The 26,255-nt window shown below is 40.7% G+C and overlaps 1 protein-coding gene across 9 annotated transcripts in view; it reads right to left on the bottom strand.

The window, feature by feature from the left end:
• Nucleotides 1-22,272, bottom strand: part of LOC105010001 (complement factor H) — a 245,701-nt gene extending 223,429 nt beyond the window's left edge. For 2 of the 9 annotated variants that reach the window (XM_034293610.1, XM_034293613.1), the window contains exons 1-6: nucleotides 22,075-22,272; nucleotides 21,738-21,917; nucleotides 12,292-12,397; nucleotides 11,869-11,945; nucleotides 8,792-8,974; nucleotides 4,296-4,475 (exon numbers count right to left, since the gene is read on the bottom strand). In XM_034293610.1, the coding sequence (XP_034149501.1) occupies nucleotides 4,296-4,475; nucleotides 8,792-8,974; nucleotides 11,869-11,945; nucleotides 12,292-12,397; nucleotides 21,738-21,917; nucleotides 22,075-22,144 (796 nt within the window). In that variant the 5' untranslated portion in view covers nucleotides 22,145-22,272. Of the gene's footprint in view, nucleotides 1-2,129; nucleotides 2,313-2,886; nucleotides 3,070-3,643; nucleotides 3,830-3,969; nucleotides 4,159-4,295; nucleotides 4,476-8,791; nucleotides 8,975-11,868; nucleotides 11,946-12,291; nucleotides 12,398-21,737; nucleotides 21,918-22,074 lie in introns of all 9 variants that reach the window. The other 7 variants (XM_034293612.1, XM_034293611.1, XM_034293609.1 and 4 more) reach the window with 6 other exon arrangements.
• Between the last annotated feature and the right edge of the window lie 3,983 nt (nucleotides 22,273-26,255).

The raw sequence follows: 26,255 nt of genomic DNA, 5'->3' as shown, positions 1-26,255 counted from the left end.
ACTGTGTCCGCCGGCTTGCTTTCTTCCCATAGTGCATTCTGGTGCCATGTGTTCTCTAGGTAAGCGATGCACACGCACCCGGCCATCCACGTGATGTAAAAGAAAACATGATTCATAAAACCAGACCACCCTCTTCCACTGTAAGCGCTTGCGGCATTGGACAGGGGTCAGCATGGGCACCCTGACTGGTCTGCGGCTATGCAGCCCCATACCCAAAAAACTGCGATGCACTGTGTATTGTGACACCTTTCTATCAGTACCAGCATTAACCTTTTCAGCAATTTGAGCTACACTAACTTGTCTATTGGAACAGACCACACAGGCCAGCTTTTGCTCTCCCCGTGCATCAATGAGCTATGGCCCCCCAAGACCCTGTCACCGCCGGTTCACCGCCGGTTCACCCGGTTGTATTTTTGGAGATGCTCTGACCCGGCTGTCTAGCCATCACAATTTGTCCCTTGTCAAAGTTACTCAGAACCTTATGCTTGCCCATTTTTCCGGCATCTAACACATCTACTTTGAGGACAGAATGTTCACTTGTTGCCTAATATATCCCACCCACTAACAGGTGCCATGATAATGAGATTATCAGTGTTATTCGCTTCACTTCTGTGGTCATAATGTTATGGCTGATTGGTGTATACATCTGGATATTCCTTGGCTCTCTGAAAAGACAGTGAACTCTGTCTCTGTGTCAAGGATCAATCTTAGGCATTTACCTCCTCCCTTCTTTTCTGTTGCAGGGGTTTTCATGTTTAAACAAATTGGTGGAGTTGCCACAGTAGCGAACAACCTTCCTACATACATGGTAGTTTGAGATGTTTTCATTTACAGCTGTAAAATATCTCCACGTGCACACTATACTCCTCTTTTGTTCAGTCATGGCATTCATGCATGCAATGAATGTAGGCCTGTATCTCAGATTAGCAGTAGGCGCCGGTAGTTAGGGTGCTCAACGTGTATTTGATTCTTGGACCCAGGTGTGTAGTAACGAATTGCTGAATCTGATGTAGGAAAATTAGGATGACATCCATACATATGTATTTTAATGCACGTTTCATATTCATGTGAAAATGCTTCTGACGCGGCTAGTGCGGCTAAGGGGAAGACATTGCACAACATTTCACATATCTTAATGGTTGAACATGTTTGTAACAAGCTTTGTCGGTATCTCAATAATAATATAATAAACATTGTTCTGTTTCCAAGCATGTAGTTTTCCAGTCCAAACCAATTTATGTATTCTTCATAGTCTAGTTATAGTGATTGCCGTCAGCTGCAGTTAAATATTGACATTGCGGCATGTAGAGGGTTAACATTACTATGTGAGCTGGCTATGGACTATACTATGCTTCTGGCTAGACTTTAGCGGTATATTTAGCCTACATCTTGCAGCTATCTGTAGTTGTTATTGTCAGTGTAAACAGACTGTTCATTGCATAATATTAATTCTGTATTAAAATCATGAACACTTGTGACTAGACTAGCTACTAAAAGCAATTGCACTCCTACCTTACTAGCAAGCTGTCCTACATGCAGCAATAATCATTGCTAATCTGATAACGTAGGCTACTTATTTCACATGAAAACATTCTGAGTGATTGTTTTTGCTATGATATATTTGATGATCATGTGTTTATATTGTGTTTTATGTGCCATAGAATGCACAAATTAAAAGAAAAGAAGAAAAATTAAGTTTCTATGTAAAAAAGAATATAGGGAAGGAGATGGAGAGGAAGTTTGTACGTCGTTTTCGGGAGGATATTTGAAGTTGAAGTTAAGCCTATGAGTGCCCCAATATAACAAATGAATATTATAGGTAGCTAGCTATCTAGCTAATGTAGTAGAAGCACGTAAATCATAGCACAAATAATCACATTAGCACAAATAACTATAAGGTTATCGTTAGGTGACATTGTCATTTGGGGGAGGGGTTTTGCGAGAGGTCAATTCTTATATATGGGTGCTGTTATTACGCAGGTTTGTATACACACAAAGCTATAAAATTCATGCGGTTTATACACGGTTTGGGTTATAAATGGGGAATTACGGAAATATGTCCAAGCATGGAGTCTAATGGAATTTAATTACAGTGAAATTAAAACATGGCTTTCTTCAAAATACTGCACCTTCACAGAGTGGAGTTGGGGTCCAGGTGCCGTCAATTGTGCATTTTGCAAAAGTCGCGTCTTTTGTGGGTTTATATCCAGGCTTACACTGGTAATCATTTTGGTCATTCAATTTTCCGGTCCTCCATCTTGTCAGGCTGGTTTGCATCACACGATTATCATCAGGGGCAGCACAGGTTATCTCTAGAATGAGAGATGTTCACCATTAGGGATCAAATACATGTACAGTAATATACATTCTAACACCAGTGTGTTCCCAATTACATTTCTTAAAACAATAGAAGTCTAATAGACTTCAACCCTATTGATCAGTGATGCAGTGGAGTAAATTTGAGCAAATGGTAATCAGGCCTCTCTTTCTAAAACTGAGCAACTGGGTCAACAGAGCTCTGTTATTCTGAGAGATCTTGGTATCCCCAGAGTTTATGGAGTTTTTCTGTTCAATTAAGATACAAGTTTGTTAATTTGTAAGAATTTATGTTGCTTCTTCATCTATACATATTTGAATAAAGGTCCTTTTTTGGTATTCATACTTTTCTTATTAATTTGTGGTAATTTCCACAACAGTGTCTTTAGTCATAATACTCTGAGTTTATCATGAATTAACTGATGTACATGTGTCAAGGTCAAGCCTATTTATTGTGCAGGTAATACTATTCATACTATTTTGTTACATAAATTGTCCAAACATATAGTATAATGTAAGTATGCTATTATTGTATCAGGGTGAAATATGGCTTTCTTCAAAGTACTGCACCTTCACAGAGTGGATTTGGGGTCCAGGTGCCATCAAAAGTGCATTTCGCAAAAGTTGCGTCTTTTGTGGGTTTATATCCAGGCTTACACTGGTAATCATTTTGGTCATTCAATTTTCCTGTCCTCCATCTTGTCAGGCTGGTGCGACTCACAAGATTATCATGAGGGGCAGCACAGGTTATCTCTAGAATGAGAGATGTTCACCATTAGGGATCAAATACATGTACAGCAATATAAATTCTAACACCAGTGTGTTCCCAATTACATTTCTTAAAACAATAGAAGTCTAATAGACTTCAACCCTATTGATCAGTGATGCAGTGGAGTAAATTTGAGCAAATGGTAATCAGGCCTCTCTTTCTAAAACTGAGCAACTGGGTCAACAGAGCTCTGTTATTCTGAGAGATCTTGGTATCCCCAGAGTTTATGGAGTTTTTCTGTTCAATTAAGATACAAGTTTGTTAATTTGTAAGAATTTATGTTGCTTCTTCATCTATACATATTTGAATAAAGGTCCTTTTTTGGTATTCATACTTTTCTTATTAATTTGTGGTAATTTCCACAACAGTGTCTTTAGTCATAATACTCTGAGTTTATCATGAATTAACTGATGTACATGTGTCAAGGTCAAGCCTATTTATTGTGCAGGTAATACTATTCATACTATTTTGTTACATAAATTGTCCAAACATATAGTATAATGTAAGTATGCTATTATTGTATCAGGGTGAAATATGGCTTTCTTCAAAGTACTGCACCTTCACAGAGTGGATTTGGGGTCCAGGTGCCATCATTTGTGCATTCCGCAAAAGTTGCGCCATTTGTGGGTTTATATCCAAATCTGCATTGATAATCCTTTTTTTCTTCAAATCTTCCTGTCCTCCATCTTCTATCCCACCTGCCATACTTAACAAGAGTATCATCTGGGGGAGCACAGGTTATCTCTAAAATGAGAGATGTTTAGGGTTAGTGATACAATACTGGTACCGTAATACTAATTCAAATACCAGTGTATACCCAAGTGGTATTTGATGTGTTATATTCTCAACACATTATACTTGAGTATTCTCCAGTAGTAACATACGTTCACAATCTGTAGAAGATGACCACTTTCCATCGTCATTGCATGTCACTTCTTTTTCAGTGGTCTTGGAGAAAAAATCCCAGAAGCCTTTTGGACATTTAATTTCTAACTTGTCATCAGGATAGAAGACACTGCGTCCAGAAGGTTTATAAAGGGTTCCTTCTTTTTGTAACAATCGACATTTTACTTCTAGATATTACAGAGAAAAGCATATTACAAAATTAGGTTAGTAGGTTGCTGCAATCTGTAAATAATATAACTAAAAACCAAAACAATAGTGTGAGCACTACAAGTTGAAAACCTTCTTGAGATGATCAGATCCTTACCTTCACACTCTGGTGGTGGACTCCAGGTGGCTTTGTTGCCTATTTTAGTGCATCGAGAGGATCTTGAAAAAGGCGTGTAGTATTTAGAACAGCCATACCTCAGAATATCATTTTCCTTGAATTCTTCCTGAGACCCAGTCACAAAACCATGAACTATGTTTGGGACATAGCATTTAATCTCTGTGACATAGAAATTAAACACATGAAGATAAGACAATATACTGACAATTTTCACAACAATATTCAGTTATTATTCAGGATTCTCTAGTACTGATTGTTGAGTTGATGACTGGTTCTAAGGAGGGCCAAGTGTCTACAGGTTTTTGCTCTCATCTTGTACTTGATTGATTAATTAAGTAACTAATTAGTTAGGATCTCTGTTTGCCTGGTTTGTAGGTCTCAATTGGGCATGAATTGAAAGTAAAAAATAAACCAGCATTAGGCCTTCTGTGGATCAGTTTGACACCTGTGCCTTAAACTGATTTATTTGAAGTCAAATATAGATTATTTTTGGTGTGAACTCTCAAAGGGTATGCACAGTAAAATAAAAATCTTTACTGAATGTATTTAATCTTTGAACTGAGGCAGATGTAAATATGACCACAAGAGTATGAAACATCTTTGTAATTGCTTTGTCTGAAGAGACCTACATGAAAATCCAATCAAATTATTTGAGTCTGAATCGCACAGTTAAACTGGATCAGGGCATCAGTTAGCTCCTGAACTGTCTGTGGCGCTACTTGGCGGTGTCAAATGCACAGATACATAACATCCCAGAGGTTCTCAATTGGATTCAGTTCTGGGGATTGTGAGGGCCAGACAATGGCATAAATGCCTTCGTCATCCAGGAACTGCCTACACACTCTGGCCACATGAGGCTGGGCATTGTCCTGCACCAGAAGGTACCCAGGGCCCACTGCACCAGCTTTAGGTCTGAGGATGGGTCTCAGGATTTCATCCCGGTACCTAACAGTAAGGTACTGTTGGCTAGCACATGGAGGTCTCTGCGACCCACCAAGGATATTCCTACCCAGACCAACACTGACCCACCGCAAAACCGGTCATGCTGGATGATGTTCCAAGCAGCATCACGCTCACCAAGGAGACTCCAGACTCTTTTACATCTATCATATGTGCTCACTGTGTTCTTGCTCTCATCTCTGAAGAAAACGGTTGCCAATGGCAGACCTGCCAAATCTGGTGTTCTCTGGCGAATGCCAATCGAGCTGCACTGTGCTGGGCTGTGAGCACAGGTCCCAGTAGAGGATGTCAAGCCCTCATGCCACCCCCATGGAGTCTGTTTCTGACAGTTTGGTCAGCAACATGCACACCAGTACCCCACTGGAGTTCATTTTGTAGAGCTCTGGCAGTGCTCCACCCCTGTCCTGTTCTCCTTGTGTAACAGCTCTTCTCCTAGTATCTCCTCCATGCTCTAGAGACTGCACTGGGAGAAACAGCAAACACAGCAAACCATCCTGGAGCAGCTAGACTGCCTGTCAACCTGAATGGGCTGCAGTTACCGCCTCATGCTACTAGTAGTGACAAGGACATCAGATAAATGCAAATAATTTGAAAATAATTGATATAAATACTTGATTTATATCATTTTATCCCAACTCCGTCAACTAGACCTAGCGAAAACGTTGTAATTGTTAGCATGTTTCATGTAGACATTCAACCATTATTTTTTAAACATTCCATATTGAATCATATATCATTCAAAAGCTTGTTTTCCAGAGCATATCGTTGGCTAATCCATACTTGTCTACATACTTTGTGTATCTGGTGTTTTGTGTTGATAGATGCATTATCCTTATTTCTGGAAAGTACATTCTAATTGCATTAGCCTATCTTTATCAGTCATTTTCTCAAAATGACATGTTTTCAATGTGCCAATCCATTTCACAATATTCCACACACAGGTTCTTAGGTCTTATAGCCAGACTAACACAGACTTTAAATTTGACGTGTCATTTTATCTGTAAATATAGGCAAAATATGCATCTGTCATACATATGAATATAGTTTTTTAAATAATTTCATGAAATAACAATATTTTGATTAACTGTTCTGTAAAGGTCTGAGCATTGGGTGTCTTATCACAACAGAAAAACAATAAACATTCTAGTTTGAAGTAATGTGTTGAAAAACATATTCTCGTGATATACAAATTAGTTTAGCCTCATTTTAATATTTTTATAGTTAAATAAATAAACTTGTAATACAAACATATCTTATATTTCTGAATAATTGCAACTTGTAAAGTTTCAGTCTGATAAGAGTAAAGGAAAAAAATTTACCTATTAGAGGGTGGTGTCTGGCCTTAACATTTCTCAGTGCCAAGGTTAACTTCATGAATCCCTGTGAGCAAGGCTTGGTGTAGAGTCTGCGGAATTACTTTTCTGTTCTGTTTTAGTAATTCCCCATTTGCAACACTCAGCTCTGACCTGAGCATTGCAGGGACAGCACCCTTTAAGACAACCATGATAAATGTTCCTGATCACCATGTGTAGCTCTGTGTTTTTGCTGTCTGTTCTGCAATTAGTTTTGATTTTGTGTCCGATACAGGTAGTGAAGCAGTGAACATAATCTCCTGTAAAGCTTACATGACTCACTGTGGGTGTTCTTGTTAGTGCACCTGCTAACACGTTGTTTACCTGAAGTAAACAGTTGAAGTCCTGAAGTCCAGAAATATTTGGACACTGACACAATTTTCATAATTTGCAATGGACCGAGATGCAATTGAAGTGCAGACTTTTAGCTTTAATTTAAGGGTTTGAACGAAAATATTGTATGAAACGTTCAGGAATTGCAACCATTTTTATACAGTCCCCTTATTTCAGTTGCAAAAATGTAATTGGACAAAAACACAGTCCTTTTTCTTTTTAATACATTGCCAATAATCCTTTGCAGGCAATGACTGCTTGAAGTCTGGAATGCATGGACATTATCTAATGTTAGGTTTCCTTTGTGATGCTTTGCCTGGAGCTGTCTTCAGTAGTTGTTTGTTTGTGGATTTTTCTGCCTTATGTTTTGTCTTCAACAAGTGAAATGCATGCTCAATAGGGTTGAGATCAGGTGATATACTCGACCATTGCAGAATATTCCACTTGTTTGCCTTAATAAACTCCTGGGTTGCTTTCGCAGTAAGATTTGGGTCATTGTCCATCTGTAACGTGAAGCGCCGTCCAATCAACTTCGCTGGGTTTGTCTGAATCTGAGCAGACCATATATCCCTATACACTGCATAATTTATCCGTCTGCTTCTGTCTTCTGTCACATCATCAATAAACACTAGTGGCCCAGTGCCACTGGAAGCTATGCATGCCCATGCCATCACAATGCCTCCAAAAGGTTTTACAGATGTAGTATGCATCAGATCATGAGCCGTGGCTTTTGTTGATATGTTTTGAAGTCTAATCTGGCCTTTCTATTCTTGAGGCTTATAAAACATAATTTAATATCTAGGAAATTATCGCAGCACAAACCAGCACAAACAGAGCACAAACAATTAAGCCTATTTTGCCAAAGTTTAGCATTAGGTGGGGGGTTTACTATTCATACAAATATCACAAAACTTGATTGATTGGATACTGTTGATTAAATTTTTTCAAGTGTGTTTGGTTTTGGCGCATACTTTCTGGTGAATTGCTTTTCTAAAAATTGTATCCTTATCTCACTACAGAGAAGGGAAATGTAGTTTCTTAAAAGGCAGCTTTAAGATTCAAACCACAATATGACGTTAGACTACAATGACCATAATCCTTTGAACAAGCAAACCTGACAAACACACACGGCCAGGCTTTGCATAGTGAGTTGGACTGGGGAGACCAGTGACAACAGAAGCGACAGGTAGCTAGCTAGATAATCTGCCAAACAAAACTGCATAGAATTTTAAAAGTGAGTAATGGTTGCCAATATATAAGTATGCCTTAGAGATAGCTAATGTTATAGTCAGGAGCCAATTGTTAGCTAGCTGGATATCGTGTTGAAAAATAAATAAACAGCATTAACATCAAATGGTCGTTTTACAAAGTATGTTCTGTTCTTTAAATAATCAAGGACCAAAATAATTTTCCTAAATCAAACTAAAACCATAACAAAAGTATAATACACATCACTCAACACTCACTTTCAGCTAATTTCAAAGCTTAAGTGTAATTTAGATGTCATTAGCTTTGTCCATGTAAGTCATTAGTCATTAGCCTTGTCCATGCAACCAAGTTACAGACATACAATCCCTTAATAAGGAGATAAACTTGCTCTAACTTGCTGTATATTATTTATTGCTGTTGCTGCAAGTTGTTTGCACACTCGTGACAGAACTGCATCAAAATCATCTTCTGAAAATGTCAGAACTGAATAAAGTTCTGACATGCATCCAGCAATACAAATGAATTAGATGAAATGTAGAGAAAATTAAGGCATCTGAATTTTGCCCTGTTTATGTGTAATGTATTCAGTGTGCATAGTGTTCATACATGGCTTCAGTTTACCTTCACAAGTTGGGACTGTGCCGCTCCAATCTCCTCTATCGTTGCAATCAATTTCAGTGGGTCCTTTAAGGACCATTTGATTCGATTGGCACTCGAACTGGATAACATTACCGAAGGTTGCATCCTCACTGTCTCCGATTACCAACACATTCTTATTGGCTTGAATCACTGGACATTTTACAGCTGAGGAACAAATAAATAAGAGAATAAATAAACAACATATGTATAAGATCTAGCCACTTAAAGACTTTGGTCAGAAGGATAATTCTTAATTTGAGCTGAAGCTTGGCTTTTGTTTTAAAAATATATTTGGGCCATGCATGGTTCAAATCTGAGTGATTTTGCATACAGTTTCTATTGTGGTGTTTGATGCTAAAACTGGTTTATTATACTAAGAGTTATTGACAAAATAATGGAAAAAACACATGAAAAAAAGGCTGTTACCTTTTGAGTAACTAAATCACAATTAGAAATGTAGCCACAGAGATCACATTAGGTTAATGACCATTACACACATACACAGTATGACCAAAATATGACTTGACTATCACACCTACACTGATGAGCCAAAACATTATGACCACCTGCCTAATAAGCTGTTGGTCCTCTGTGTGTCGCCAAAACAGCGCAGATTCGCTGAGGCATGGAATCTACAAGACAGCTAAAGGTGTCCTGTGGTATCTGGCCCCAAGATATTAGCAGATCCTTCAAGTCCTGTAAGTTGCGAGGTGGAGACGCCATGGATTATACTTGTTGACTTCCCAGACTTCCCTCTCCCTAGACACTTCCTCCAGCTCTTCCGGTGGGACACCGAGGCGTTCCCAGGCCAGCTGGGAGACATACTCCCTCCAGCGTGTCCTAGGTCTTCCCCGGGGTCTCCTCACGGTGGGAAGGGCCCGGAACACCTTCCCGGGAAGGCGTTCAGGAGGCATCCGGAACAGATGCCCAAGCCACCTCAGCTGACCCCTCTCGATGTGGAGGAGCAGCGGCTCTACTCTGAGCCCCTCCTGGGTGACCAAGCTTTTCACCCTATCTCTAAGGGATCGCCCAGCCACCCTGCGGAGAAAGCTCATTTCAGCCGCCTGTATACGGGATCTTGTCCTTTCAGTCATGACCCAAAGCTCATGACCATAGGTGAGAGTAGGAACGTAGATTGACCGGTAAATCGAGAGCTTCGCCACGACAGACCGATACAGCGACCGCGATACTGCAGAAGCTGCACCGATCCGTCTGTCAATCTCCCATTCCATCCTTTCCTCACTCGTGAACAAGACCCCTAGATACTTAAACTCCTCCACTTGAGGCAGGCACTCTCCACCAACCTGAAGTGGGCAAGCCACCCTTTTCCGACTGAGGACCATGGCCTCGGATTTTTGAGATACTGATTCTCATCCCCACTCCTTCACACTCGGCTGCAAACCGTCCCAGTGCATGCTGAAGGTCCTGGTTTGAAGGGGCCAACACGACAACATCATCCGCAAAGAGCAGAGACGAACAGAACCGGCGACAGCCCTGCTGTCAGGGACCTGACAGCCCTTAGTAAAGTACCCAGGACCCCATATTCCCGAAGCACCCTCCACAGGATGCCGCGAGGGATACAGCTGAATGCCTTCTCCACATCCACAAAACACATGTGGATTGGTTGGGCAAACTCCCATGAACCCTCCAGCGCCCCGTAGAGGGTATAGAGCTGGTCCAGTGTTCCATGGCCCGGACGAAAACCACACTGTTCCTCCTGAATCCGAGGTTCTACTATCGGCCGTATTCTCCTCTCCATTACCCTGGCATAGACTTTCCCGGGGAGGCTGATAAGTGTGATCCCCCTGTAGTTGGAACACACACTCCGGTCCCTCATCTTAAAAAGAGGGACCACCACCCATCCCAGAGGCACTGTCCCTGACCGCCACGTGATGTTGCACAGGCGTGTCAACCAAGACAGCCCCACAAAATCCAGAGACTTAAGGTACTCAGGGTGGATCTCATCCACCCCCGGTGCCTTGCCACCGAGGAGTTTCTTGACTACCTCTGTGACTTCAGCTCGGGGGATGGACGAGTCCACCTCTGAGCCCTCATCCTCTGCTTCCTCAATGGAAGACGTGACGGTGGGATTGAGAAGATCCTTGAAGTACTCCTTCCACCGCCCGACGACATCCCCAGTTGAGATCAACAGCTGCCCACCTCTACTGTAAACAGCGTTGGTAGGGCACTGTTTCCCTCTCCTGAGGCGTCGGACAGTTTGCCAGAATCTCTTGGAGGCCAGCCGATAGTCCTTCTCCATGGCCTCACCAAACTCCTCCCAGGTCCGAGTTTTTGCCTCCACAACCACCCGGGCTGCAGTCTGCTTGGCCTGCTGGTACCCGTCAGCTGCCTCAGGAGTCCCACAAGCCAACCAGGCCTGATTGGACTCCTTCAGCTTGACGGCATCCCTTACTCCCTGGTCAAAGTCGCTCAGGTCTTTACTTCTGCCCATTTCTCCTGAATCCAGCACATTGACTACGAGAACTGATTGTTCATTTACCATCTAATCTACACTGACCTTGACATGTGCTCTTGTAAGGAGATGATTCATGTTATTCACATCACCTGTGAGTGGTAATAGTGTGTTGGCTCATTAGTGTCATCAGTCATTAATTGGCCCTCCATTTTGCAGCTTTAACAGCTGCCACTCTTCCTTCCACAGGTTTTCCCACACGATTTTGGAGTGTCTCTGTGGGAATTTGTGCCCATTCAGCCAAAAGAGCATTTGTGAAGTCAGGTACTATGTTGGACGAGAGTGCCTAGCTTGCAATTGCCATTCCAATTCATCCCAAAGTGTTCAATAGGGTTGATGTCAGTGCAGGCCACTTGAGTTCTGTGATGGTAATTATTTCCCCAACAGTTCCTCCACACCAACCTCGTCAAACCATGTCTTTATGTTCACAGGGACACAGTCATACTGGAACAGGAAATGTCTTTGTATCCTGCAGAATTAAGATGACCCTTCAACTGGAACTAGGAGGCCTAGGGCAAACCCTGAAACACAGCCCCAGAACTCCCTCCTCCATCTAATGTAGTTGACAGACTGTAATACCTCTTACCTTCACATATAGGGATTGCATTATCCCACCCTTGTTCCATGCATGTTCGATGTTTCGTCCTGCTCACCATTTGGTAACTGAGATTAAAAAGTTAGAGAGCAGCCATTTCATTATACTTAAAAACACAGGAAGCTGGTGAGTGGATCACTCATAATAAAGGCTAAACTGAATGATATTAGGCAAATAGAACCCATGTGTTCAATTGAATTTGTTCCTTTCCAGCCATTATTAATAATATGACTGCACTTTAATTTAGGGAATCCCAGCCATCTATTTACAGAAGATGCAGTAGTAGATTTATATTTCTCTTCTACAAAGCAATTTAAAGGAGAAAATAGGACAAAGTGCATATTAACAGATTATATTTCTATTAGTACACAATATCACCTAATCACTTAATAATTTCTTAGAAAATGTGCCTACCCTGTTTTACATTGGTATTCAACTTGAGCTCCGAAGACAAAATCATCTGAAAATGTGAGATGGAAGTCTCCATTTGGTGTGTCTCCAGGATGCCCACATGACTTTCCTGAAAAAAAAAACATATTGGTTCAATGTCCGGGGATGTATTCCATCAATGCAGCTAATTAAATCCAAGCTTAATTGAAAAAGCCTGTCTTGAATGAACACCAACTTCCACTTGAGGCTCAAGCCATTCCATTAACACAATATAGCCGTGTCTTGTCAACGTTAACTCAAACCTGGCTTAAACAAGCTTGCATTGTGTGCACAAAGAGTACATAAGCAGGCCAGAACAAGCGATCATCGAAATGAAGATACTATGTCCCAAAAAAAAGTGAAAACTAGAGCAGTTATCTTATCAACAGCGGAAAATACCCTGCTGATGGGACTTTATGAAGAAATTAAAGGAGTCATCCCCAACAAGAAACCAGGCAAGCCTAGTTCAGCCGCCCCGCAATAAAAAGCCCTAATCATGGTTGCCCTCCCGAGATTTGAACCCAGATCGCACACGTGAAAGGCTGTGTCTTTAACCAATACGCCACCAAGCGTATTGGTTAAAGGACTCTAAAACAGGACTCTAAAACAAAAATCCAGAAAATCACATTGTATGATTTTTTTATAATTAATTTGCATTTTATTGCATGACATAAGTATTTGATCAACTACCAACCAGTAAGAATTCCGGCTCCCACAGACCTGTTAGGTTTTCTTTAAGAAGCCCTCCTGTTCTCCACTCATTACCTGCATTAACTGCACCTGTTTGAACTCGTTACCTGTATAAAAGACACCTGTCCACACACTCAATCAAACACTGCCGATTTTGCAGGTTTTCCTACTTACAAAGCATGTAGATGTCTGTAATTGTTATCAAAGGTACACTTCAACTGTGTGTGACGGAATCTAAAAATCCAGAAAATCACATTGTATAACTTTTAAATAATAAATTTGCATTTTAATGCATGACATAAGTATTTGATCACCTAGCCACCAGTGAGATTTCCAGCTCTCACAGAACTGTTTGTTTTTCTTTAAGAAGCCCTCCTGTTCTCCACTCATTACCTGTATTAACTGCACCTGTTTGAACTCGTTACCTGTATAAAAGACACCTGTCCACACACTCAATCAAACAGACTTCAGCCTCTCCACAATGGCCAAGACCAGAGGGCTGTGTAAGGACATCAGGGATAAAATTGTAGACCTGCACAAGGCTGGGATGGGCTACAGGACAATAGGCAAGCAGCTTGGTGAGAAGGCAACAACTGTTGGCGCAATTATTAGAAAATGGAAGAAGTTCAAGTTGACGGTCAATCTCCCTCGGTCTGGGGCTCCATGCAAGATCTCACCTCGTGGGGCATCAATGATCATGAGGAAGGTGAAGGATCAGCCCAGAACTACACGGCAGGACCTGGTCAATGACCTGAAGAGAGCTGGGACCACAGTCTCAAAGAAAACCATTAGTTACCCACTACGCCGTCATGGAAACATCATTCTTTGGGGATGCTTTTCTGCACAGGGGACAGGACGACTGCCCTGTATTGAGGGGAGGATGGATGGGGCCATGTATCGCTAGATCGTGACAATTGACAAGGCAAGGCAAATAGCTTTGCAAAAAAATTGCTGATGGATTAAATGCGTAAATCAGACTAGCCTACTTATTGTTTAATTTGTAATAAATTAACATTCAGATTAATAGATAAGTAAGACGGGCTATATTATCAGGCTAGATGATATCAGATTTATGATCAATCAAAATTAATTAGGGTTACTTATGAGAACTGACATAACTACAATGCATTTATTGTTAATTAGCCTAATTCGGTGAGACTTGAAGCCTTTCTGACCTAGTAACCCTTGGCCTATATTCATTCTTGGCAGTTCCATCTCAACAGAGACCAACCGAAAAGCCAAAAAAGAATGTGGCAACAGCTAAGATATCAGGCAACTTCCATCGCAGATCATCTGACAGCATAGAGCAAGTAAGTTTGGCTTCAGGCCAATTTCTCTGAAGTCACTAGATGGCGGCCCAGTATATACACTGCGTGCACAATTATTAGGGAAATCATATTCCTCCAGATATATTTTATTGTTAAACAAACACAATGCTCTCAGTCAATCCAAAATATCATTGAACCTGAAACTTGAATGTTTAACAAAGGATTAAAAGATATATATTTCTTAGGGGAATAAGTGTGCACAATTATTAGGAACAATTGGTGTGCAGAATTATTTGGCAACTAAATTAACACAAAATGAAAGTTATATAACATTTCTGGCCTTTCAAAAAGATTTAGTGACCGATATAGCCACCCTTCTTTTCAATAACTGCTATGAGCTTTCCATCCATGCAGTCTGTCAGTTTCTTGATCTGTCCCAGATCAACTTTCAGTGAAGCAGCAACCACAGCCTCCCAATGCTGTTCAAAGAGGTGTATTGTCTTCCCTGACTGTAAATCTCACGTATTTACTTAAAATTTCAACCCAAAAAGGTCCAACTACCTCATCCTTAATGCTAGAAGCCCATACCAGTACCCCTCCTCCACCTTGCTGGCGTCTGACTTGAAGTGATGCCCTGTGTCCATTAATGATGGCCCCAGGCCCATCCATCTGGTACATAAAGAGGTTCATTTCATCTGTCCGCAAAACCTTTGAAAAATCTGTCTTCAGGTATTTCTTTGCCCAATCTATACCCTTCAACATGTGAATATTATTCAGTGGTGGTCTTCTTTCAGCCTACTTCGCCTTGGCCATGTTTCTGAGCACTTGACACCTTGTACTTCTGGACACACCAGGTAAGTTGCAGTTCTGGAATATCATCATCTTCCGTTTATCCGGGGCCGGGTCGCGGGGTCAGCGGTCTAAGCAGAGATGCCCAGACTTCCCTCTCCCTAGACACTTCCTCCAGCTCTTCCGGGGGGACACCGAGGCGTTCCCAGGCCAGCCGGGAGACATAGTCCCTCCAGCTTGTCCTAGGTCTGTGAGGTCTTCCCGTCACTCCCGGTCCGACTCCTCCCTGCCACGCTCTGCACCTGCCACCAGTTCACTTCCCAGCACGCATGAACGCACCCAACACTCCAGATCCCAATCACCTGAATATTGAACACCTGTGCCCTGTTAACCCCTCTATTTAACCCGTGCTCTACCTCCCCTCCAGTGTGAGGTATTGTTCCCAGTGGACCTGCCAAGCATTCTATCGCGCGCGCTCATTACTTGTTGATTCCCAGCCTGTTGTGTTCTCTGCCCTCTTGTCCCGTCCTCTCTCCTCGTTTACAGTATCCTGCGTCCTGACCTGTTCGTCTGCCCCGTCGTGTCTCTCCCTGCCTACCCTACCTGTGTAGTTACATGTACGGACTGCCTTCCCGGAACACCGACCTCCCTGCCTGCCCCTGGATATACTTACCGTCTCTCCCAGCCTGTACTGTAGCCTCCGCTGAATGATCACCCGGCTTCCTGACCTGCTGGCCTGCTTCTCGGTTTCGCGTCTCTGCTCATCCCTGCCTGTGCCTTCGCCTTCAAGGACTGATAGTCTGGTTTCCGACTCTCTGCATGTCTTCATCTTTTGTGTGCTAGCCTACTCCCTTGTGCGACGTAAACAATAAATCTACCATTGCACTTCTGCAATTGGACCCACACAACTCTGGTCCTGGTGTTCATTACAAGGTCCTCCCCGGGGTCTCCTCCCGGTGGGACGGGCCCGGAACACCTTCCCAAGAAGGCGTTCAGGAGGCATCCGGAACAGATGCCCAAGCCACCTCAGCTGACCCCTCTTGATGTGGAGGAGCAGCGGCTCTACTCTAAGGGATCGCCCAGCCACCCTGCGGAGAAAGCTCATTTCGGCCGCCTGTATCCGAGATCTTGTCCTTTCGGTCATGACCCAAAGCTCATGACTATAGGTGAGAGTAGGAACGTAGATTGACCGGTAAATCGAGAGCTTCGCCTTGCGGCTCAGTTCTTTCTTCACCACGACAGACCGATACATCGACCGCATTACTGCAGAAGCTGCACCAATCCGTCTGTCAATCTCCCATTCCATTCTTCCCTCACTCGTGAACAAGACCCCTAGATACTTAAACTCCTCCACTTCGGTGCACTCTCCACCAACCTGAAGTGGGCAAGCCACTCTTTTCCGATTGAGGACCATGGCCTCGGATTTGGAGTTACTGATTCTCATCCCAACTGCTTCACACTCGGCTGCAAACCGTCCCAGTGCATGCTGAAGATCCTGGTTTGAAGGGACCAGTTCTGGAATATAATGATTATTATTCTGGAGGATAATGGGTTCCTGGTAACTTCACGTTTCATTCTTCTCAAGTCTTTCGCAGTTAATTTGCGTCTTTTCTTCTCCATACATTTTTTGCACCCCAGTTGACTTTTCACAACAAAACGTTTGAGTGTCCTGTGGCCACGCCTCAATAGTTTAGCTATTTCAAGAGTGTTGAATCCATCTGAATTAAATTTGCCAATTTATGAATTTTTTCAGTGTCAGTTAAATCTCTTTTTTGGCCCATTTTACCTGAGGTCATGAAGCTACCTAATAATTATGCACACCTTGATATAAGTTTGATGGCGTACAAGATTTTGATATATTTTATAATTGTTAAAATACTGGACTTTTATGGGATTTCTTTGGAATTCTTAAGTTTCCATTGTTTACACTCCAACATTCTAATGACATAGTCACATTTGTCTCAAGCAAACACCTTTCCAAACTACTTAGAGAAAAATTCAAAAGATTGTGGGTGTCCACACATCCCCAACAAAAGTTAAGAAATGAATTTAACAAATGTTCACACTACTTTTTAACAAATATCAGTCAACCAGAGTAACCATGACAACAGGATTTGTTCCTTCTTTTCAATAACACCTCCAATGGAAAGTATTTTCTGAATCAGATACACTGACACCTCAGTCGGAAAAGGGTGGCTTGCCCGCTTCAGGTTGGTGGAGAGTGCCTGCCTCAAGTGGAGGAGTTTAAGTATCTATGGGTCTTGTTCACGAGTGAGGGAAGGATGGAACGGGAGATTGACAGACGGATCGGTGCAGCTTCTGCAGTAATGCAGTCGATGTATCGGTCTGTCGTGGTGAAGAAAGAGCTGAGCCGCAAGGCGAAGCTCTCGATTTACCAGTCAATCTACGTTCCTACTCTCACCTATGGTCATGAGCTTTGGGTCATGACCGAAAGGACAAGATCCCGGATACAGGCGGCCGAAATGAGCTTTCTCCGCAGGGTGGCCGGGCGATCCCTTAGAGATAGGGTGAGAAGCTCGGTCACCCGGGAGGAGCTCAGAGTAGAGCCGCTGCTCCTCCACATCGAGAGGGGTCAGCTGAGGTGGCTTGGGCATCTTTTTCGGATGCCTCCGGAACGCCTTCCTGGGAAGGTGTTCCGGTCCCGTCCCACAGGGAGGAGACCCCGGGGAAGACCTAGGACTCGCTGGAGGGACTATGTCTCCCGGCTGGCCTGGGAACGCCTCGGTGTCCCCCCGGAAGAGCTAGAGGAAGTGTCTGGGGAGAGGGAAGTCTGGGCATCCCTGCTTAGACTGCTGCCCCCGTGACCCGGCCCCGGATAAGCGGAAGAAGATGACATGACAGATACACTGACATGGAGGGACTTAAATATTGATATACTTCTCAGCTATTTAATTCAGAAAGAATTAAAAAAAAATCTCTTACCAAACTGAGCTACTTCAACCAGAGTAACCATAGTAACCAGATGTTTAGCAATATTTCCCAAACAGCTGCGGTTTAACTCACTTTCCCAGCAAGGCAGAGAAAAAATACAATAATAATAATAATAATTGTATATATTCCTCAGCTTGTCAGCTATTTAAATCAGAAAAAAATACAAACATATCTCTAACCAAACTCAATATACTGTGGCTGGAGTAACCATAACAACAAGATTTTTTGCTACCTTGACACTTTATAATCATATGAAAAATACTTTAAAAGACTTTAAGCAAGCCCCGGTAACTTTACTTGTAAAGTTCCAATCTAGTTAACATTTAAGCTAGCTGTCTACACACACAATTGCACTAATAAAGAGTCTAAAGAGTAAAGTTGACATTTAAAATAGGGCATTCAAAGATGAATGGAAAGACAAATATGCCCTCATCCTACCTAGTTTAGTGTCTGTAAAGCCAGTGGCCCTCATTTATCAAAAGTGCTTACACCAAATTTCCAGCGTACACCTGGCGTACACCCAAAACCACGGTGACTTCGAGATTTATCAATATGGACGTTGGCGTACGGCACTCTCAAATCCTACGCCAGCTCAGGAGGTGGTGTACGCACGTTTTGAGTTAGTGCGGAAATGCGCAGAAAAAAAAATCCTAACGCACTGACAAACTAAAAGATATGATATATTATGACCCACTGTAAAAAAACAACAACATAATTACAAACTTCAGTGTTTATTTTTGTGCAACATGGACTTCAAGGTTTAATTTGTGTGACTTTACCAAAGCATTTGACTTATATGTATTCCTTCAGATGCGAGCCTGTGCGCTTTACATGACGTTTCAGGGTTAGGCCCGGCAGTTGCGCATGGACTGGGTTCGGTTTTTAAATTACCAAAATATAGGCTTTAAATTACCAAAATATAATTCAGACTGACAAAATAATAAAAATGACATTCTTCTTCTTTTAAATAATAATAGAAATAATAATAATAACGACATTCTTCTTCTAAATAACAATAAACGTCATTAATAATAAATATCATGAAATAATAAGACGAATATTACAAATTGTCATGCAATTATTAATGTGAATGAATGGTACTCCACATCACATCATCATCTTTTATTCCGCTTTTTATACTGCCAAATGAAACAATTTTATTTCTTTCTACCTCCCTGGTGATCGTCTCAATCTCCACGTCAAATAAGTTTCTCTTTTTTGCCGTCTTCCGTGTGTCCATGGCGTAAAATGAGGGCGTGGGGGAAGCGGAGACTTGAATATATAGGGGCGTGTTATACTAATGACGATCGTTTTCATCCGCGGCATTTATCAAGGGCAGGTATTGCGTACACCTGGATTTTAAAGGTACGCACGGCTTCATAAATCAGGCGGTGAGAGGAGTGTAAGCAAAATCTTACGCCAACATATACGCCCGTTTCTACGCAAGAATGATAAATGAGGGCCATTTATGATGTGATGATGTGATGTGGAGTACCATTCATTCACATTAATAATTGCATGACAATTTGTAATATTCGTCTTATTATTTCATGATATTTATTATTAATGACGTTTATTGTTATTTAGAAGAAGAATGTCGTTATTATTATTTCTATTATTATTTAAAAGAAGAAGAATGTCATGTTTATTATTTTGTCAGTCTGAATTATATTTTGGTAATTAAAAGCCTTTTATTATGGAACCCAGTCCGTGCGCAACTGCCGGGCCTAACCCTGAAACGTCATGTAAAGCGCACAAGCTCGCATCTGAAGGAATACATATAAATCAAATGCTTTGGAAAGTCACACAAATGAAACCTTGAAGTCCATATTGCACAAAAATAAACACTGAAGTTTGTAATTATGTTTTTATTTTTTTTACAGTGGATCATAATATATCATATCTTTTAGTTTGTCAGTACGTTAGGATTTTTTTTTTCTGCGCATTTCCGCACTAACTCAAAACGTGCGTACACCACCTCCTGAGCTGGCGTAGGATTTGAGAGTGCCGTACGCCAACGTCCATATTGATAAATCTCAAAGTCACCGTGGTTTTGGGTGTACGCCAGGTGTACGCTGGAAATTTGGTGTACGCACTTTTGATAAATGAGGGCCAGTGTGTCTTATTTGCACTGAAGTTGTCGCTGTTTCAGAGGTGTGTCAAGCAAGTCACAATTGAATGCACTTCAGAACTTTTCCAAGCAAAAACTCTAAATTCAACTCCAAATAAAGCATTGTAGCAAAAAACCTTCTTGCACTTTTATTTTCCAGGCAAAATCACAAAAGAGGAAGTGTTTATGTGAGTAATTGTTGCCTCCATGACAGATCTATTTCCACGCCAGCTGAAAAAGTTATGTTGCGGGCCAGATATTATTGCTAGCGGGCCAGTTCTGTCCGCCCAGGCCATCTTTAGCCGAACACTGGCATTGAGGGTCATGATGTGGCACATTTTGCTTGGAAGAGCATTCATTGATGCAGTGATGTCTTTCAAAATGTAAATTCCAGTTAGGAATTATCTCAACATTGCTCACATTCCAAAATAATGTTTGTAACTTTGGGTCTGACATTGTGTGAGGTTTCAAATCTGGTTTGGAATACATACCACAACTACTTGCGCAGTGAAAGAGGAGGGGTTTCCACGATTCTATCGTCTTTTCACTTGACGGAAAAGTCAGTTATTGTCACCTATATTGATAGTTATTGCATCAATGTCAAACATTCTTGTGCCCTGAAATGAAATAGCTTTGGCAGTGTAAAGTTTGACTTTAGTCTCGCTAGCAATTGCTCAATTCTTATGACTATTCCCAAGTACTAAGATAATAGTATTACTGGCTGATAAGCTTTTAAAATGGCCAGTGGTAAAAGCCATACAGTTCATAGATGCTGTTTGTGGTAGAAGTAAACTTCATAAGAAATGTTTGTCAGTTTAACACAATGCTTAAAGGTGTCCAGCAAAATACTCAAACTTGGCTTGGTGTTAATGCACAACAAAATATACGGTTGAGACATATTATGATAATGAAGGTCCCAATCAGTCCCAATACTGGCATACTAGCTTACTATATACTAAACAGTATGTACTATTTCCATCATCTGCGAGGTACATACTGTACATGTAGTATGCAATTTGAGATTCAGTCATAGTCTAAGCCTATGTCAATTAACTATTGGCTTTTGAAGGGACTGAAAGTGGTGAGACATGCTTTCCTAACTAGTTTATTTCTATTGATGTGTTCTTTGGAACAAAAAATTAATCACGTCAATTCATGTTTTGACACAATGACAGAAAACAGTTTGAACATATGTTTCTGAACACAGACAGGACAAAAGTGATGCAAGCGAGAAAATACACAAAACTGTCTTTTGGGATTCTGTTTCCGCCTGTTGGACATTCTTTGAAACCCATCTAAATTAAGCTTGACAGTTAGCCTGCGAGGGAGCAGCCTAGTTCAGAGGTATAAGCTACCTTGGTTACTGAGCAGGGATATGAGCCATTCTCACTTAAATTAGCCAGACTTATAAAATAAGCCTGGATTTTCCTTTATCTGTCTTGAAGGAATACTCCCCAAGCCTATATGTTCTGCCATAAATGTTTTTTTTGTATATAATTGACAGTTGATGATCTGCAACATGAAATGTAACAGGAATTTATAATTTAGTTATGTTATCAAAGAACACAACAAGTCCTTCAAAACTGAAGTTTAAAAAAGGTATAAGATGGACATAAACTTACGTTCACATGGCCGACCTGATTGTTTTTTCCATTCTCCATTTTTGCATGTGTATCTGGACAAGCCCACGTACCCAACAGTGCAGGACAATCTCACTGTTTTTCCACTGTCAGTGTTTTCGAGTTTGGATAGGTCCAATTTCTCTGCACTAAATTGTGATATAAAGTTCTCTCGAGAACAATCTGTGAAGTAAATAAAATGGACAGAATTTAGGCTTTAGAAACCTCTTGGAAAATAACATGGGGGGTACATAAAACCCATAATATCTATCGAAGGTTTTTCAATATTATCAGATTACACAAACACATTTTTTTTCCTTCAGTCAGGAAGTGAACTTACCTTGGCATTTCACCACGTTGAAGGTACACAACGAGAGTACAAAGACAAAGCATAAAGTTATCAATTGCATTTTGACTTCATCACCTACTCTCACCAGTGAAAATGTTGGGAAGTTGTGAGTCACAAACAGAGTTGGAATAGCTAAATGAACTTCTATTGATTAATGATTGACCAAAGACCACTGAATTTTGTCTGTCCACGCAACACACTAAAATGACAAGATAAGATGTGTTCTGTTAAGCAGTAAGAATTTAATGAATCACAGGCTGTAGGGCAGGGTTCAGTTCAGGGTTCAGGAACTAGAACAGTCCTGCTACTGTATAGGAAAATCTAATTACAACATACATTTGTAATTATCTCAAAAGACTTTGGGAGAAAGTGGACAGTAAAACTAATAGTGTCAGTGAAGTATGGACAAATGCACACAGAAATATGCATTCTTACTAAAATGTTCCACCCAGTCTTCCTCTGTCCAGTGTCTGTGTTCGTATGCCCATCTTGTTCTTTTCTTTTTCTTGGCCGATGTGATATGACTTTTTCATTGCAACACTGCCTAGACGACCAGCGTCCTGGAGTTGCCTCTTCACTGTTCATGTTGAGACTGGTGTTTAATGAAGCTATCATCTTATCATCATCTTAAGTGACAGAAAATATGGTTTTCTTTCAAAAACAATAACATTTCTACAGTAAGTGACCCCAAGCTTTTCAGTGGTAGTGCATACTTTTTAAATATTCCTGAATCTTTTGACTCAGAGGAAGCGGCATGTTTGAATAGTGAATTTACAATTACAGAGCTCTGTCCCTCAAGGAACACCTAGGGTCAATGGACACAATCAATTCTCCTGGTACCCCCTGAACCAATGGTCCATTCTATGTGGGTAAACAGTTCAATTTCAATTGATTTTTATGTTCACTTGTTTAGCACTATCACAGGGGTAGAAAATTTGATCCACTGAGAGCTTTTGTCATGACAGGGTTATGTTCATAAACATGAAGGAGACTGTGTGGATCTTTGAATTTATATATTTTACATTAATTCAGCTAAACATATTCTGACCACATTTCTGTAGTCTTTGCTTCATAGGTATATTTCGTTTGTAGATCTGTTTGTTCGCAAATTGGTCTCTGCTGAATATGAGAACATTTGAGAAAAAAACATGGTGTGAGAATAACACTGCACTCACACTGGCTTCCCTTATTCTGCAATTGTAATTACCTCTGTCTATGGCTTTTCCCAGGGAGATGAAATAAAAAAATTCACAGGGAGATGGAAAAACACTTATTTTGGTCAATTTGAAATGTCTCAAATCATGCATACTATGTACACATACTATGATTTTGACACTATTTTATTATTAACCAAGCATTACTCACAAAGGGAACAAATAATAGACACACCATTTCGTATTTTAATACAACTTTTAATAACAGCGTCCACACACCTTAAACTTACAAACAGACCAGAATTCATCTTGTGGACCCTAATTGGTCAAACATAGGAAAGATCCAAATGATCTACTTTTCCATTTCAATATCCTTTTCTTATTTAAACCCATTTAAGTTGAGCAAGATTGGTAGGGATTTATGGAACTGAGATCTTTCCCTGGCTTGAGAAAAAAGGTTTGTTGTTCAGAGTTATTGTGTTGCTGGGTGTTCATGAAGAAAAAGGAGAATTTCAGTTTATTTCATTAATAAATGTCAATGGCATAGCCCATGTTTTCTAATTTAAAGACTGGAGAGGACATACTCATGTATTATAATGCTATAGGTTTGTAATATTTTATCTAAGGAGTAGTGAAAAGGCTTTTCCTCACCAAGTCACCAAATCTGGTGAAGCCATCCTATTGCCTAAGTGCTACAATATAAAGTCGATGCACCAAACAAACACCAGTATTCAGGAGAGCCTGCCCTTCCAACTTTGATGGGTAAAAGTGACAGATTCAATGACATATCCAATGACAGATTTCACAATGACTGCAACCATGAAATAAATCAATTGTGAAATAAATCAATAAATGTCGAAATACACCATTAAATATTATACTTTTTTATTACTTTTATAATTATCATTTAAATTATATACACAGATCAATCATAACATTATGACCACTGACAGGTGAAGTGAAAAACACTGATAATCTCATTTTCATTGCACCTGTCTGTGGGTGGGACATATTAGGCAGCAAGTGAACATTCTGTCCTCAAAGTTGACGTTTTAGAAGCAGGTAAAATGGGCAAGCTTAAGGATCTGAGCGACTTTGACAAGGGCCAGATTGTGATGGCTAGACGACTGGGTCAGGGCATCTCCATAACTGCAGCCCTTGTGGGGTGTTCCCAGTCTGCAGTGAAAAGGTGGTCAAAAGAAAAGGTGGTCCATATTAGGCAGGTGGTCATAATGTTATGGCAGATCTGTATTTCCATTCATATTTAATTTATTATTTCATGGTGTATATGTTTATTTATTAAGTCCTAAAATTTCACCATAGCCAGATGGTCCCTCTCCTCTTTAGCCCAGAGGTCGTGGCATCCATGATCCCAATTTTTATTTTTTTATTTAGATTTGTCAGACCACAGTTTTCCAATTTGCCTCAGTCCATGTAAAATGAGCTTGGGCCCAGAGAAGGCACGGCGGTTCTGGATGGTAGTGTTCTAACTTGCACTTGTGGATGTGGCAATGTACTGTGTTCACAGACAATGGTTTTGGGAAGTGTTCCTGTGCCCATGCAGTGATTTCTACTACAGAACTGTGTCTGTTTTTAATGCAGTGCAGTCCTGAGGGACTGAAGATCATGGCTATCCATTATTGGTTTTCGGCCTTGTCCCTTGCGTACAGAGATTTCTTCGGATTCTCTGAATCTCTTAATGATATTACGTATGGTAGATGATGATATCCCCAAACTCGTAGCAATTTTATGTTGAGAAACAGAATTTTTTCAAATTGTTGCACTATTTGCCTGCGCAGTCTTTCACGGAGTGGTGAACCCCTCCCCATTTTTATTTCTGAAAGCCTCATCATCTCTGAAATGCTCTTTTTATAACCAATCATGTTACTGACCTGTTGCCAAATAACCCAGTTAGTTTTATTTTGCATTACACATTTTTTCCAGTATTTTGTTGCCCCTGTACCCGCTTTTTTGAAACTAGGATGATAGTAGATGGCATCAAATTAGAAGTGGACATATGTTTTTCAGGAAACAATAACATTTCTGATTATAGGGTTTAAATGATTTGCAAATCTTTGCATTCTGTTTACAGTGTCACAGTGTCACAACTTACAGTGTCACAACTGTTTTGGAAACAGTTGTATTATGACAGGGACAAGGGTCAGTCTGAATCACACGCTGATATATCCTTTTTGATTCAAGGAATTCACTCTTCATATTTCTGGTGCGATTTTTAATCGTAGGAGATTAAGGACTTCCTGGCTTAACTCATAGCTGTCCCTATCCAAAATCCTCCTGGTGTTGTTGCTGATCTAGCTGCTGCCTCGTGATTGCTGATGTCACTGCCCAAATCCTACCTGGTCGTTCCTTGTCCATCTGATTGTGCAGTTGACTTGGATTATATTTAAAAAACTCTTCACATAGCCCCAATGCATTTATTGACCTGTGTGGTCATCTGAACATGAAAAGACATTAATGTGATAGGGAGGTTTTCCTAGCCTTCTATTATTAAAAAATTATAAAAATAAAACCATGCAGTTGGTAATACTCTACGCTTTATTTTTTTATTGTGTTCTTAGGAACAATGCATGCAAGGATTCAAATAAATGTGAGTAAATGTTCTGATGAAATTAAGTGCAGCATATTTACTCTTGCAGTATGCTATGTAGTGTAGGCCTAGGTGTGTCAAATGTCCAACTGCCATTCCAATCACAAAGACAGATACACAGTATGTAGCTACTGTGGATAGTTATGTAATGTTAGCTAGTTAACTTGTACATACCACCTAGGCCTGTGTTCATTCCAAGTAAGTTGGAAACATTTACAAAGATAGCTAGCAACACAAAACTAAATTCTAAACAGAATTACATTACCTCATTTGGCATTGTCTTTCAACACATACAATACAGTTAAGTTTGGGGTCACTAAAAATGTCCTTGTTTGAATAGGAATTATAGCAAAATGAAAAGGAAAGTGTCTGTGTGTTCTTTTTTGCCCATCTTAATCTTTTTATTGGCC

This window comes from Esox lucius, chromosome 8 (assembly GCF_011004845.1).
Source record: "Esox lucius isolate fEsoLuc1 chromosome 8, fEsoLuc1.pri, whole genome shotgun sequence".
Classification (NCBI taxonomy): domain Eukaryota; kingdom Metazoa; phylum Chordata; class Actinopteri; order Esociformes; family Esocidae; genus Esox; species Esox lucius.
This window is presented reverse-complemented; position numbering and strand designations above follow the sequence as displayed.